Source organism: Anopheles stephensi, chromosome 2, assembly GCF_013141755.1.
Source record: "Anopheles stephensi strain Indian chromosome 2, UCI_ANSTEP_V1.0, whole genome shotgun sequence".
NCBI classification, from domain to species: domain Eukaryota; kingdom Metazoa; phylum Arthropoda; class Insecta; order Diptera; family Culicidae; genus Anopheles; species Anopheles stephensi.
This window is the reverse complement of record NC_050202.1, coordinates 72,364,268-72,377,666: the sequence shown is the minus strand read 5'-3', so window position 1 is coordinate 72,377,666 and position 13,399 is coordinate 72,364,268. Positions and strand designations below refer to the sequence as shown.

The 13,399-nt window shown below is 50.8% G+C and overlaps 6 protein-coding genes across 9 annotated transcripts; 2 read left to right on the top strand and 4 right to left on the bottom strand.

Moving 5' to 3' along the window:
* Positions 1-248: 248 nt before the first annotated feature.
* LOC118504707 (sorbitol dehydrogenase-like) lies at positions 249-1,599 on the bottom strand. Its single transcript, XM_036039540.1, has 2 exons — positions 621-1,599; positions 249-544 (listed from the first exon to the last, which is right to left on the bottom strand). Exons 1-2 carry the CDS (start codon positions 1,526-1,528, stop codon positions 361-363), a joined length of 1,092 nt encoding a protein of 363 aa, XP_035895433.1. The 5' UTR covers positions 1,529-1,599; the 3' UTR covers positions 249-360.
* Positions 1,600-1,821: 222 nt separating this feature from the next.
* On the bottom strand, positions 1,822-3,099 carry LOC118504706 (sorbitol dehydrogenase-like). Its single transcript, XM_036039539.1, has 2 exons — positions 2,125-3,099; positions 1,822-2,051 (listed from the first exon to the last, which is right to left on the bottom strand). The coding sequence occupies exons 1-2, from the start codon at positions 3,033-3,035 to the stop codon at positions 1,868-1,870; spliced, it is 1,095 nt and encodes a 364-aa protein (XP_035895432.1). The 5' UTR covers positions 3,036-3,099; the 3' UTR covers positions 1,822-1,867.
* A 1,029-nt stretch (positions 3,100-4,128) lies between these two features.
* On the bottom strand, positions 4,129-5,680 carry LOC118504708 (sorbitol dehydrogenase-like). Its single transcript, XM_036039541.1, has 2 exons — positions 5,306-5,680; positions 4,129-5,243 (listed from the first exon to the last, which is right to left on the bottom strand). Exons 1-2 carry the CDS (start codon positions 5,366-5,368, stop codon positions 4,215-4,217), a joined length of 1,092 nt encoding a protein of 363 aa, XP_035895434.1. The 5' UTR covers positions 5,369-5,680; the 3' UTR covers positions 4,129-4,214.
* A 474-nt stretch (positions 5,681-6,154) lies between these two features.
* On the top strand, positions 6,155-8,133 carry LOC118504709 (sorbitol dehydrogenase-like). Of its 2 annotated transcripts, none has more exons than XM_036039542.1 (4): positions 6,155-6,301; positions 6,506-6,948; positions 7,017-7,827; positions 7,901-8,133. In XM_036039542.1, the coding sequence occupies exons 2-4, from the start codon at positions 6,855-6,857 to the stop codon at positions 8,076-8,078; spliced, it is 1,083 nt and encodes a 360-aa protein (XP_035895435.1). In that variant the 5' UTR covers positions 6,155-6,301; positions 6,506-6,854; the 3' UTR covers positions 8,079-8,133. The 2 variants fall into 2 exon arrangements, with proteins under 2 accessions (XP_035895435.1, XP_035895436.1); XM_036039543.1 differs by lacking the exon at positions 6,155-6,301 and adding an exon at positions 6,335-6,350.
* Positions 8,134-8,424: 291 nt separating this feature from the next.
* LOC118504713 lies at positions 8,425-9,622 on the top strand. The gene is made up of 4 exons (XM_036039550.1): positions 8,425-8,688; positions 8,766-9,157; positions 9,225-9,378; positions 9,461-9,622. The coding sequence occupies exons 1-4, from the start codon at positions 8,550-8,552 to the stop codon at positions 9,568-9,570; spliced, it is 795 nt and encodes a 264-aa protein (XP_035895443.1). The 5' UTR covers positions 8,425-8,549; the 3' UTR covers positions 9,571-9,622.
* A 15-nt stretch (positions 9,623-9,637) lies between these two features.
* On the bottom strand, positions 9,638-13,114 carry LOC118504712 (phosphate carrier protein, mitochondrial-like). 3 transcript variants are annotated; one of them, XM_036039547.1, is made up of 4 exons: positions 12,915-13,114; positions 11,125-11,517; positions 10,510-10,850; positions 9,638-10,436 (listed from the first exon to the last, which is right to left on the bottom strand). In XM_036039547.1, the coding sequence occupies exons 2-4, from the start codon at positions 11,482-11,484 to the stop codon at positions 10,091-10,093; spliced, it is 1,047 nt and encodes a 348-aa protein (XP_035895440.1). In that variant the 5' UTR covers positions 11,485-11,517; positions 12,915-13,114; the 3' UTR covers positions 9,638-10,090. The 3 variants fall into 3 exon arrangements, with proteins under 3 accessions (XP_035895440.1, XP_035895441.1, XP_035895442.1); XM_036039548.1 differs by having other exon boundaries at positions 12,640-13,087; XM_036039549.1 differs by having other exon boundaries at positions 12,874-13,087.
* Positions 13,115-13,399: the final 285 nt, after the last annotated feature.

Here is a 13,399-nt window from a genome sequence, read left to right as displayed (position 1 = left end):
TCCCTAAACCGTCTTGAAAGCTTTTTTTTGAAGTAATTGCTCAATATAACAGTTTTATATTACTATTTTCTAAATTTTAATGCGTGCTTTAAGCTTTAAAATTATTATTGTTGTCTTGTTAAGGGTCATTTAAATGTTTATGAAAATTATCCCTGGAATTCAAGCTTTCAAGTTCAATCAAACCTTGATTGTGCATGAGCTTTGCCGCCAAGGGCCATAATTGAATAATTAAAAAAAATAGATAAGTCTAGTTTTTATACATTTCTTCCAGTACTTTATTGCTGATATGATTTATAAAATCAACCATACATTTTTTTCACAGGCTTATACGGCAACAATTCCTTAACAAAAGCTTGTTTTTCAGTTGGTAAACTTAGTGGGGTTGTTGGTGTCCCGTGGAACTAAATGAATCATAATTTTGATGCCTTCTCCCTGCGATGCCACCCGGAAAGCTTCATGCACGTCCTGCAGATCGAAGTGATGGGATACCAGCGGCTTCACATTTACGTACCCACTGGCAACGATTTCAAGGGCAGCTGGATAACTGAAAAACACGGTAGCAAACAAACATATAAGCATCTTGGTAATAAAATGATTTCCCCCAACTCAGCTATACATACTCGTGATTGTAACGCATGGCAGTGGTGATTTCGATTTCCCGCGAGATGGCATCCACCATCGGCAGCTGGACGTCCTTGTTTCCCAACCCAACCAAACAGATCCGGCCAGCGTTTCGTGTAGCCCTGATCGAAACACGCATTCCCGGCTGTGAACCGGAACACTCCAGCACTCGGTCAGCCGGTCCGCCCAGTATCTCGTGTATCCGCTTCACGAGCTCGTCCTCTGTGTCCTCCTTCCGAATACCAATCACACCCGTAACACCGAGCTTTTTCGCCACCTCTAGCCGATGCTTCGCATGCTCCAGGTCCAAAATCACTGTGCGCGTAGCTCCCATCGCTTTGGCCGCAATCAAACACACCAGTCCAATAGGACCGGCACCAAAAATCACCACTTTATCTCCCAGCCCAATCTGAGCACGACGTCCAGCATAGACGGCCACAGCCAACGGTTCCAGCAGTGCGCCCTCCTCCATCGTGACGTGGTCCGGCAGCTTGAAGCAACAGTCAGCATACTGCGCGTAGTAGTTCGAACAGTTGCCGTCATGCTTCTGCGTCGTACAGTGTTTCCCATCCAGACATATGTTGTATTTGCCCACCTTGCACAGATCACACGTACGGCAACCGGCCGCCGGTTCGATCGCTACCCGGTCGCCCACCTTCAGATGCGTCACGGCACTGCCCACCTTGCGCACCACACCGGCCGACTCGTGACCAAGCACAATCGGTTTGATAAGCCGCTGGGCCCCGAAACCACCATCCTTGAGGAAGTGAATGTCCGTACCGCAGATGCCACAGCTGTCCACCTCCACCACGACCTCGTTGAACGCCGGCTCCGGAATAGGACGCTCGTCCAGCCGAAGATCGTTCGGACCGTAAACGGTGGCGGCTAGATTTTTGTTCGGTGCCATCACTAACTGAGCACTGTGCCACTCTGGACGGGTTAGATAGGCTGAGCAAACGTAACTGAACTAAACGCGTTCGGTGGAGCACGGCAGCTTAAATAGAAACGAACCGAACGTGCTCGGTGAGCATGTTTCCCTGCCGACACCCACCGCGCTTACGTCGAAATGCGCGCGTAATCAAACAACGATCACGTTGCGATAAAGCCAACGCTCTGGCTCGGGATGCCGGTTCGATTGGCGCCCTTATCACAGTCGCAAGCTTAAGCCCAGTGACATATAACAGGTAGACAATACGCGGATACAGTTACCCTTTTTTATTTATAGACCCTTTTCGGCTACTACAACTCAGTTAACAAACTTCTTCGGATTGTTACTGTCACGCGGTGTTAGATGCACCATCACCTTTAACCCTTCGCCCGAGGCTGCCACCCGGAATGCTTCGTTCACGTCCTTCAGGTCGAAGTGGTGCGACACCAGCGGCTTCACATCGACGTACCCACTGGCAACGATTTCCAACGCTGCCGGATAGCTAGAATTTGAGGATCAAAAACGATGTTAGTGTTACAAAGCAACCTTCAAAGCCGATAGCACTCGCTACTTACTCGTGATTGTACCGCATAACGGTTATGATTTGCACTTCGCGCGAAATTGCATCCACCATCGGCAGCTGCACCTCTTCGTTGCCCAGCCCGACCAGACACACGATACCGGCGTTCCGCGTCGCCCTGATCGAGATGCGCATACCAGGCTGGCTGCCGGTACATTCCAGCACACGATCTGCCGGACCGCCCAACACCTCCTTAATGCGTGCCACGATGTCATCCTCCTTGTCCGCCGCTCCAATCGGTATTACTGCCGTGGCGCCCAGCTTCTTGGCCACCTCCAGCCGCTTGCTAGCCTTGGCCAAATCCAGCACCACCGTCCGGGTCGCACCCATCGCTTTCGCTACGACCAGTGAAATCAATCCGATCGGACCGGCACCGAAGATGATGACACTGTTGCCCAACCGAATGTCGGCCCGCCGGCCGGCGTACACACCGACCGCCAACGGTTCCAGCAGTGCGCCCTCCTCCATCGTGACGTGGTCCGGCAGCTTGAAGCAGCAGTCGGCGTAGTGTGCGAAAAAGTTGGAACAGTTGCCATCGTGGTTCTTCGTCGGGCAGTGCTTCCCGGTCAGGCAGATGTTGTACTTGCCCACCTTGCACAGATCGCACGTACGACATCCGGCCGCCGGTTCGATCGCAACGCGATCGCCCACCTTCAGATGCGTCACGGCACTGCCCACCTTGCGCACCACACCGGCCGACTCGTGTCCGAGCACCAGCGGACGGATAAGCTTCTGGTCGCCGAAACCACCCTCCCGCAGGAAGTGCACGTCCGTGCCGCAGATACCACAGCTGTCCACCTCCAGCACCACCTCGTTGAAGGCCGGCTCGGGTATCGCGATCGGCACCAGTCGTAGATCGTTCCGGCCGTAACAAACGGCGGCCATATTCTGTTGCGGAGGAGCCATGATTTTGAGCGTACGTTCGGGGACTGCCGTTACTGATGATGTGAAGAGTTGGCAAAACGATCTTTTATACTACATCCCCGGTCGCGATCATGTCCCCGGGGTCGCGGGTCATTTCAGTTTTGCAAATATTCGTAGCACATTAGGTGACCGGTGCTCGCCAATCGAACGCCGATAGAGGGGAGACCTGTTTGAGGTAAACCTGCCCGTAAAGTAGTCGTCCATTGTGCACCCCGAAACCTGCAAGCTACTTGAACTTGGCTTACTATCATGTGCGAATAGGACGCACGCCCCGTGCTGCTTTATCGCTTTATTGTTACTCTAAAAAGCCTCACGAAAACCCCATTACAAGATGATCGTCAGGAAGGAAAAAGATCCTTTTTTTTAGCAATAAACATAATTCCCGCTAAGCGTTGTTGTCAATTCAATGCAATCTTCCGCGGATTCCCCCTTTCCCCCCTCCTGCAGTGTTTTTTTTTTTTGTCCAGCTTTTACGATGCCTGGAAGGTTATCTAATCGGTTGTGTACATTGAACTACATCGGGCGTACTCTATTGGCAGCACCCCCCACAACGGAGAGGTTGTCGATACGTCAACATTGATGGGGCCGTGCCATGCCTCCCTGCCTGCTGATAATACTATTTTCAGCATCATCCCGCAGCACTCGACTGGTTCGAACTGGTGCCGAACGCGGTCCCGTGCTACGATGTTGGTGCCGTGCGCCACTCGGCACTGCTACACGACGCCCGATTAGGCGTCGGTACCGTCGGGCCAATCTAATTACCCTCAATGATTCCTCATTCGCATGTGAGGAACAACCGTGCGCCCCCCACTGCACTTGCAGTGCGATCTCGCGGTATGTCATAATAAATCGCCATCGGACGATATCGTTAGCATCGCGGAAACCGTGGCTTCGTCGGGGAACGGGACAGTAGGTCAGGGATGCACAAATAAACCATTAGATGCGTACCTACGCTTTGCGCAGCAGGAAGCTCACTTACTATCAGTCAGCAACGTAACGCGATGTAACGTGATGCGCAACTACACGATCTGGCCATCCCGGAGTTGGTCACGTTGGTTGATATTTAGTCATACGATTGAGTAGGTAAATACTATCAAGATTTATTGGCTCTATTGGCTCTCCCGTTACACGCTCGGATTTGCGTCGAAACTGGACCTTGGGTTACACCTTTCGTTGGGGATTATTTTTATTCCTTGGCTGACAGTGGATCATCACCTTGATCGCCCCATCCAGCCCGTACCGTGCCGTCTTGAACGCTTGCTCCGATTCGGTCAGCTCGTAATGGTGGGTTATCAGCTTGAGCGCATCGATCGTACCGTTGGCCACCATGGCCAGTGCTGCCGGGTAGCAGTTTGCATAGCGAAACGCCGTACGGATGTCGATCTCCCGTACCAGCGCAGTCGTGATCGGGATGCGCTGCAGTATAGCTCCAATACCCACCAGCGTCACGACACCGCCCGGAACGGTGGCCGCTATTGCTAGCTGCACACACGCTTCCGCCCCAGTACACTCGATGCTTATATCGGGAGCAGTGCCAAGCAACAGATGGATCCGCTTCACCATATCTTCCTGCGCATCGTGCCCACTGACGGCCAGAATCGCATCGGCTCCGAGTGATTTCGCCAGCTCGAGCTTACTTTCCATCAGATCGATCACGCACACCTTGGCCGCACCCATCGCCCTAGCCACCAGCATCGTAACGAGCCCGATGGGTCCGGCACCCAGCACCAGCACCGTACTACCGATCCCGACCCCACCCCGCCGGCAGCAGTGAACGGCAACGGCGAGCGGTTCCAGCAGGGCGCCCTCTTCCATCGTCACATTCGGCGGCAGCTTAAAGCAGCAATCGGCCGCGTGCGTGTAGTAGTTGCACAAATTCCCGTGGCCCGTCGTCGCACAGTAAACACCTTCCGGGCAGAGATTGTACCGACCCGCCTTGCACTGACGGCAGGTGCGACAGCCAATCGCTGGTTCTATCGCGACACGATCACCCACCATCAGGTTCGTCACCGTGCGTCCCACCTCTCTCACCACGCCGGACGATTCGTGGCCCAACACTAGCTTGTCCTTCAGCTTGTAGTCACCGAATCCACCGTGCGAGATGTAATGCACATCCGAACCACAGATACCCACACAATCCATCTCGATCAGGACCTCATGATCGCGTGGTCGGGGTATGGGGATTTCTTCCTGCGAAGCATACGAGACATTACTAAGGGACACTAGCCACTCCAATAAGCAACCGCACTCACCACACGAAAATCTTCCACCCCATACACTACACCGGCCAAATTTTTATCCTTCCTCTGTGCCATTCGAGCTGGCTGCTGGCTTTCGGTTCGCTGATCGTAGCTCACTCACTCGACTCGGTAGCGTCTCACGTTAACGCCTACTGAACCATCCGGATCATCCGGCAGCTGTTTATGTATTGCGCCAACTACCAGCCTCGGACTAGCGTACCATTACACGTGGCAATCAATGAACACCAGCGAGTGGTGTAGTGGATGCTGCATGGCCAAAGGCCAGCGTCAAACCCGTCACGTGAAAAGCTAATCAGCATCGCAAGCCCTTCTTCTTCTAGGGCGGCACACAAGCCACTGGTCAATGCAGATTAATCATCGCACTGCAGCGTCTCATTAATCGAATGGCATTTTTATTGGGTCGATTTTATCATCGTCGAGCTGTACAAAAGGAGCTTAATTATTATAGGGAAAGAGTTGAACAAAAAAAAAACCCCATCATCAATGTGCAGTCGGTGGTGCAGGTGATGCACGATGGGACCGGTATCAGATCCCATCCGGAGCCGTCACCCAGAATGGCGGACTTGCTATCGCTACTGCGGGTAGCGCTAGTCAAGAGGTAGCGCGCTATTCGGCAATGGAGGTTGCGCATACAGATGGTATTCGAGTTCAGCCCCTTCGTGTTTGAACCCAGCGAGCTTCCTCTATGCTACCATGCGATAAATATTTATCTATGCCTTTTTTTTATTTTTTCAGCAATACTTAATAATTTCTATTGTATTATATCAGTGAATAATAATATTGATCGTGGCAAGTTGAATTTTTAATACTTTCACCAATTAAATTATTGATGATCGATAAACTCATGCTTTATTTGACCACGGCCTAAGAATGTCAACAAACTCGACGTGTGATGTAAACAAACTGGCTAACAGTGCTCGCAGTGCCTTCCGTTATCAATAGTCGATATATTTCCTGTTGCTGTTTGGATAATTCTGGTCATTAGAAGTAAGACACTGCGTAGACTAATTCGTTTTATTGATGGCATGCTACTTAAGTAGGTTAAAAGGCATTTCCAATCAGAATTGAACGCTTCAGAAGGAGCCCCGTGGTTTTCGGGTTTTATATAAGAGTTTGTGTGTCTGTGTGTGTTTTTTTTTATGCACAGGTCAATCGAAAAGGCTAAAAGACAGCATCTCTCTTTCATTGTAGGTATATTTGCTGCTGCTGCTAGTACACAGCCTCAAGCTGATTCCGGAACACCAGCAAGCCGGCCTCTGCATCGTGCAAATAAAGCACGATTCTAATTGAACGCAAAGCGGTGCGTTGCTTTCTCCCAAACACTCGACGTCATCTTCAAGCAGACCGGGCAACCATGTTGTACCCCCTATCGGCAGCTCACTCACAACTGTAGCGGGAACCAATAAAACTTCGGTCTAGCGCTTTTCCCCCCTTCCAGGGGGAGATAAAGCTGGGCGCTACACTCGGCTCGATTTCAGTCGTATTTTAAAGTCGGAACGAGCACAACCCCCATTGCAAGAGGAAGCGTACAGCATTCGTGATGGCTAGCAAACCGGACAACCTGACGGCCGTACTGTACGGCATTGAGGATCTACGCCTGGAGCAGCGTCCGATCCCGGTGCCTAAGGATGATGGTAATGCCGAGCGTTTTGTTTCCCTTTTTCCAGTGTAAGCCAACATGTAATTTAATTCTAATTTTTAGAGGTCCTGCTGGAGATGGACGTCGTCGGTATCTGTGGGTCCGATGTGCACTACCTTGTTAGGGGTCGCATCGGGGACTTTGTCGTGACGAAACCCATGGTCATCGGGCACGAAGCGGCCGGTGTGGTGGCAAAGGTAGGATCCAAAGTGAAGCATCTGCAGGTAGGCGATCGTGTTGCGATCGAACCCGGGTACGGTTGCCGGACGTGCGAATACTGCAAGAGTGGTGCGTACAATCTCTGTGCGGACATGATATTCTGTGCCACCCCTCCGTACGACGGAAACCTCACCCGGTACTTTGCTCATCCGGCCGACTTTTGCTACAAACTCCCGGACCACGTCACTATGGAGGAGGGCGCCCTGCTGGAACCGCTCTCGGTAGGTGTGCATGCGTGCCGTCGTGCAAACGTTGGGCTTGGTTCGCAGGTACTGATTCTCGGCGCGGGGCCAATCGGTCTGGTGACGCTTATAGTGGCCAAATCGATGGGTGCGGGCAAGGTGCTCGTTACCGATCTGCTCCAAAATCGGCTGGACGTTGCAAAGGAGTTGGGTGCGGATGAAACGTTTGTCATCCCGAAGGATGCGTCCGAGGAGGAGCTGGTAAAGAGAATTCACGAGCTTATGGGTGGTGCACCGGATAAAACGATCGATTGCAGTGGTGCGGAAGCCACGGCTCGACTTACGATCCTGGCCACCAAGGCTGGAGGTGTTGGTATAATGGTGGGCATGGGTGCGCCCGAGGTGAAGCTACCACTGGTGAATGCGCTGGCACGTGAGGTTGACATCCGCGGCGTGTTCCGGTACTGCAACGAGTGAGTATTGTAACGCTATTTTCGTTGAAACGAGAGAGGAATATGAAGATTTCACGTTTGTAATGTATTGCAGCTACCCGGTGGCGCTAAGTTTGGTGGCCAGCGGTAGGGTGAACGTGAAGCGGCTTATCACCCATCATTTCAACATCGAAGAAACGGCCAAAGCTTTCCATACGACGCGCTACGGCGTGGATGGTGCAATAAAGGTAATGATCCATGTACAGCCGAAAGATAAAAATAATCCGAAATAGATAAGTACGAAAGTAATAAAGCGAAGATGCATATAGCACCCCATTATACCGAAAATTTTGCGTTTGATGGATCTATGATAACTTTAACTTTGTGTAATAACTCTTATCTTTTCCACGCTTCAGTATTATGTGTTAATTTGTATGATGAAATTATGAAAACAAATCTCAGGTAAATATCGTTTTTTACATCAATAAATTTCAAATTCCAAGGCGTCAAGCCGTAGTATAAAAAATATAAATTTAAATAAATTAATTTCAAATTCCCTATTCTCTCTCACTCACTCTCGCTCCATCGCGTTCCCTGTGACGCTTTTCTTCCACAACTGTCACAACCACTAGGCACACGGCTCGTCGCTGTCAAAGCAACAGTCTGCGTTTGTTTTGGTTTGTTTATTACGGAGTTTTCAGCGATGCTCTGCTGCTAATCGTACTTTTGCACACGGAAACAGGGAAAATTAGGCACGCTACACAATGAATGTGATACAATCGAACATCTCCACCACCATAAGAAGCTTCAACATTTCCGATGATATCCGAATAGAGGTGAAAAAGTTCCGCACCAATGCAAGCATCGACGAGGTGGACATAGAGGACGACGAGGATGATATTTGTAAGCAAATCGGTACACCTTTTACACGCTAATTTACGCCGCTTATTGCCGCTCCAATCTTATTACCACCGTTCCAGCCGTTATTCAGAAAATTCAAAAAACCTTTGCTGATCCGCACAGCACCACGTTCGATCCGGCGACGCTGAAATCGATCATCGCCCGGCTGGACGAGATTGAGAAGCGGCTGGAAAATGTGGTATACATGAACCAGCAGGCGGACGCACTCGAAGCAGCTGCGCGACAAACCGGCATCGTTAGTATACCTCCAACCGGCGGCGGTGTAATTGTCGGCAGTACGGGTGACGAAGGATTGGAGCTAAAGCTGGAACTTGACTCGGACAGTGAGCTGATCGGTGAATTCATCGAGCAGGACGAGCTGAAACTGGTCGAGTTTCCGATTAATCGGATCGAGGAGCTGAAAGAGCTGGAAGAGTCTATCACAACAGATCAGGAGTCGTTTGTTTCCCTTGTAAGGTTTTACCTGTACGAAAAGCTGCAAAGTACGATTAGTTAAACGGGTCTTGCGGGTCTTTTAGGTAAATTTCATCGGTAGCACCGTGCAAAAGTACAACCGGAATTTGGAGCTGGTGTTGAAAGATTTCATCACGGAAGCGCTTATCAATGAGCTTGGCTACAGCACCACGAAGGAATCGATGCTATCGTTCTACATCTTCAATCAGCTGCTTTACGGTGAGTCGAGCCGGCTTGATGTGCATCCATTTTCAAATACTTTTCAACATTTAATGCTCCTTTAATGCTCCTCTTCCGGCAGATATCTGGAAAAATGAGTACTCAACCATCAACGACTACAACAACAAGCTGAAGAACATCGTGACTAAAACACAAAACCGGTTTCTACGTATGAACAAAAGCAAGAAATAAAGTTAACCTAATTTTTCTTTCGCTCGCCACTAAATCGGACAACAAATTCAAACGCAACGCGTAACGGTTTCGTTTTTTCCGTTTTTTGTACCGTCTAAATTTCCATTTTATTCATCGACATTGGTGTGTTGCGGGGCCTTGCTGACGTTGATAGTAAGCCCGCGTGAGAGTGTTCGAACTTTCTTTTCAAATTTCAATTTGCACACGATGCAATACTGGAATTTACTATGCCACCGCACCCGGTTGCTCCATTCGTGTTGTTCGCATAGCGAAGCGACAGGACGGACATGGCTCGGCAGGCAACACAACAACCCGGCGTAGCGTTTCTATCGGTTCGTGTAGCTCCCTTTTTTCCTCTAGTCTCTTAAAATTATTGGCATTAGAAGCGCTCGTGTTTGAAATTGAGTGACGTGAAAACATTCATCCTTAACAGAAGATATTAAAGTACGAATTTGGGAACGAAGGATGGTGACAGTGGGAAGGTGGGATAACAAGGTGGATGGAGGAGGGAAATGGATGTTTACTGCACTCCCAGCTTCTTTTTCAGCGACTCTGGCATCTCTGGTGGTGGTGGGCGGGGGATCGAGAGAGCTACCTTCACACCGTCGTAGATGAACCACTGCAGGGCGGTCAGGGTACCGATCATGATGATACGCGGCATCAGACCGTTCCACATGCCCATGAAGCCGAGCTGCTTCGCCACATCGAACGCGGACGATCCCTTGGCCTGGTTTAGCTTCGAGACGACCACATCAGCCGGGTGGGACACGATGGCACAGAACACACCGGCAATGTAACCGGCGGCGAACGTCACAATCAGCTGCTCGCCCTTCGAGCACTGGTCACGTGGCTTCGGCACGACATAGCTGCAAAACGATTGAATCAGGTTTGAAAAGAGCGCCTAACCCTGGCCGCAAACGCAACCACTAAACAACTTACGCATAGAGCAGCTCAACGGTCTTTTCAAAGCAGGCGAACTTCATCATCGTGTACGGGATCTGACGGCACCACAGTGGCACGAGACCCTTGTAGAACGCCATAATGCCCTCCTCACCCATCATCTTCGGCATAGCTTCACGCATCGTGTTGGCGTATCCTGGCATGGTCTGAATCTTGACCTTGGCCGCCTCGAACGGAGACAGCGCCATGTCGGCGAAGAATTCGGCCGAGGCGGATGCCGCCAGGTACAGCCAGGTGCGGTACAGATAGGCATTCTCCTCGCCCAGCATGTTGGCGTACTGCACCTTGAACACCTCATACAGACCGAACTTGAATGCACCCTGGAAGTAGTGAGAAGACGTGTAGAGTAAATAACGCAAACAATTCCGCTGCTAATGCAGCTGATAAGAGCGAGCCGAGAATGTCATCGCAAGATCACACGTCGTGCTGGCCATTGTGTACAATGTGACACTGGTGTGCTAAGTCTATTAGCGTGCATTATCTGCCCGTCTCAAGCGGAAAAAGAGTGCGCCACGCGTGAGGATGTGCGACCGTAGTATACCGGTGGTGTTAGGATTAGCATGCAGCGCAACAGAACACCACAGCTTATCATACCTGTGCCGAGTAACCGAAGAACGTCGGGGCCCATCCCTTCACCAGACCACGGGAACCATCCTCGGCCAGCGTCAGCTTGAAGCCGTGGAACACATTCTTGTACTTGGCCTGGTCGACCTGCAGCCGACACTTGACCAGATCGAGCGGCACCACGAACGTGTGCGTGGAGCCGCAGGAAATGATACCACCGAGACCGCACAGCAGGAAAAATTTGGTCGAACCGAACTCAACCTCGTCCGAGGCAGCGGCAGCAATCGAGCGGCCACGCACCGGAGCGACGGCGGCCGGTTCGCATTGTGCCTTCGTGAACGGCGTCTTGAAAGGCGAGTTACGGGCAGCGTCCAACAGTGCGGAGAACATGGTTGTGTTTGGAGATTACTCGGTGTAGGTGTGCTGGAAGAGAAAAGGAAAGGAGGTAGATATTAAAGAAAAGTATTACCAACCGTTGCACTAACGATTAGCGAAAGGTTTGTCCCATCATTATGTAAGTCGGATCATCTGCCCTGTTCCGAAACTCGAACGTCATCAGCTGCTAGGATCGCAGCCGCGTTACGGTGATGGTGGACCACAAAAGCAGACCACGTCACAGCATAAACAAAACCACCGATCCGTCTCAGCAATCCACATTCTCGAGCAGCGCAAGTGTGACTCGAACGAAATACACATCCGAAGAAGGTTCAATGTTGCATAATGACCTCCTTTTTTGTTCCCTTCCCCGCACACGGTTCGATTGCTCGTAAAAATAGTTGTAACCGTAACATGGTTACGGTGGCACCGTTGAGCGGTTTTTAAATGCTAAGCGTTTTTTTTTTTGTATCGACACACGAGGCAGCATTCGATTGTCTAATTGATGCCAACGGAAAGCACTTTCGCTATCGCCACCTCGCTTCTTAACCCAACCTTCTCCATCATCCCGGGTGTGTGTGTGGGGGGACGTGGGGGTTTGGCCAAAGGGTTAAGCCCACACCGGTGGGAGGAAGACGACGTCCTGCACAGAGAGGGAGCCAGTCGGGATAGCTTCTTTTGTCCAAGTTCAAGAACAACCCGTCCGTCGTTGCCGAAATCGCTTGCCAACGTAAGAAGGCAAAGCCGACCAGCGGCTGCTGCTGCTGACGAGTAGGACGAGGACGACAGTGTGTCTAAAATTAAATTTCGCTCCACGCGCGAAGCAACAAGACGACATTGGCGCACACAGCAGCAACAGCAGCATGCATCACCATACCGTCTTCCTTCCTTCCCTTTTTGATCCACAGTCTCGGGTTTCTCTTTCGCGCAACCCCTGCTTGATGTAATCGTTTCATTTATCCAGGCGACTTTTAAAGAACTCTCACGAATGGTTCAATTTAATGTTTTAACTTTGATGAACTGTAAACGATACAACGCAGCGGACGATGATACGCCCGCGACCCGAATGATTCCTTCGATTACATAACCTTTGAAGTGCCTTTCATACACATCCATAGCGACAACGGCAGCCGCCCAGATCGCCACAAAATATGTCCCACAAAGACGTACTTCTCCTCGGCTGTCTGGATGTTGCAAGGATATTCGCTTCTTCTTCGAGTGGTTTTGCAGTCCAACTTGGCCTTGGTACGATAATTTTGCCGAAAGGACTCTCGATAAAAAAAAACCCGGTCCTTGTCCACTAGAAGACACCTTTCGCCGTTTACACAAAACTTTTACACAAGTACGCCGATACCAGTTTTCACCACACAAAATTAAACGATTCGGTCTACTCTGATCCTTTACCCGTGCAACTGCTCTAGCCTGACCGGGGATTGTGCTTTTACCTTCAATTTCCGTCGCCTTCTGCGATGCGAGATCTTTCCGTGCTACGGTCGCTCTGAACCACGGTACCGTTCAGCAAACGTGCTCTGGGTGGCTGCTGCTGTTCGTCACACACGCGGGGCGGTTAGCAGTACACAACCGTCCGCCCGATCTCTGGCCCCGCGTGTTTGTGTGTAGTTGTGCAACGAGCGAATCTCCCGCAGATCCATCCGCGGTTTTCCATCCATTTCAGTGTGGGAAAATTCTGCGAGCTAAAAGAGAGAGAGAGAGCGCGATAAAGTGCGACGGGCAGATGAGAGTAACGTCAGTAAACACGGTGAGAGAGAATAAAGGGTTTTTGTTGTCCCTTTTTCAGTGAAATCACTCCCTAACGCCAAGTCCGCCAAGCGAGAGGAAGTCGGTGTGTGTCCGCTTTGTGATCCCCCAAAATCAGCTAGCTCCCTGTCGTTATTGGGTTCGCGTGATGAGAAAAATCCGACGCTACGAT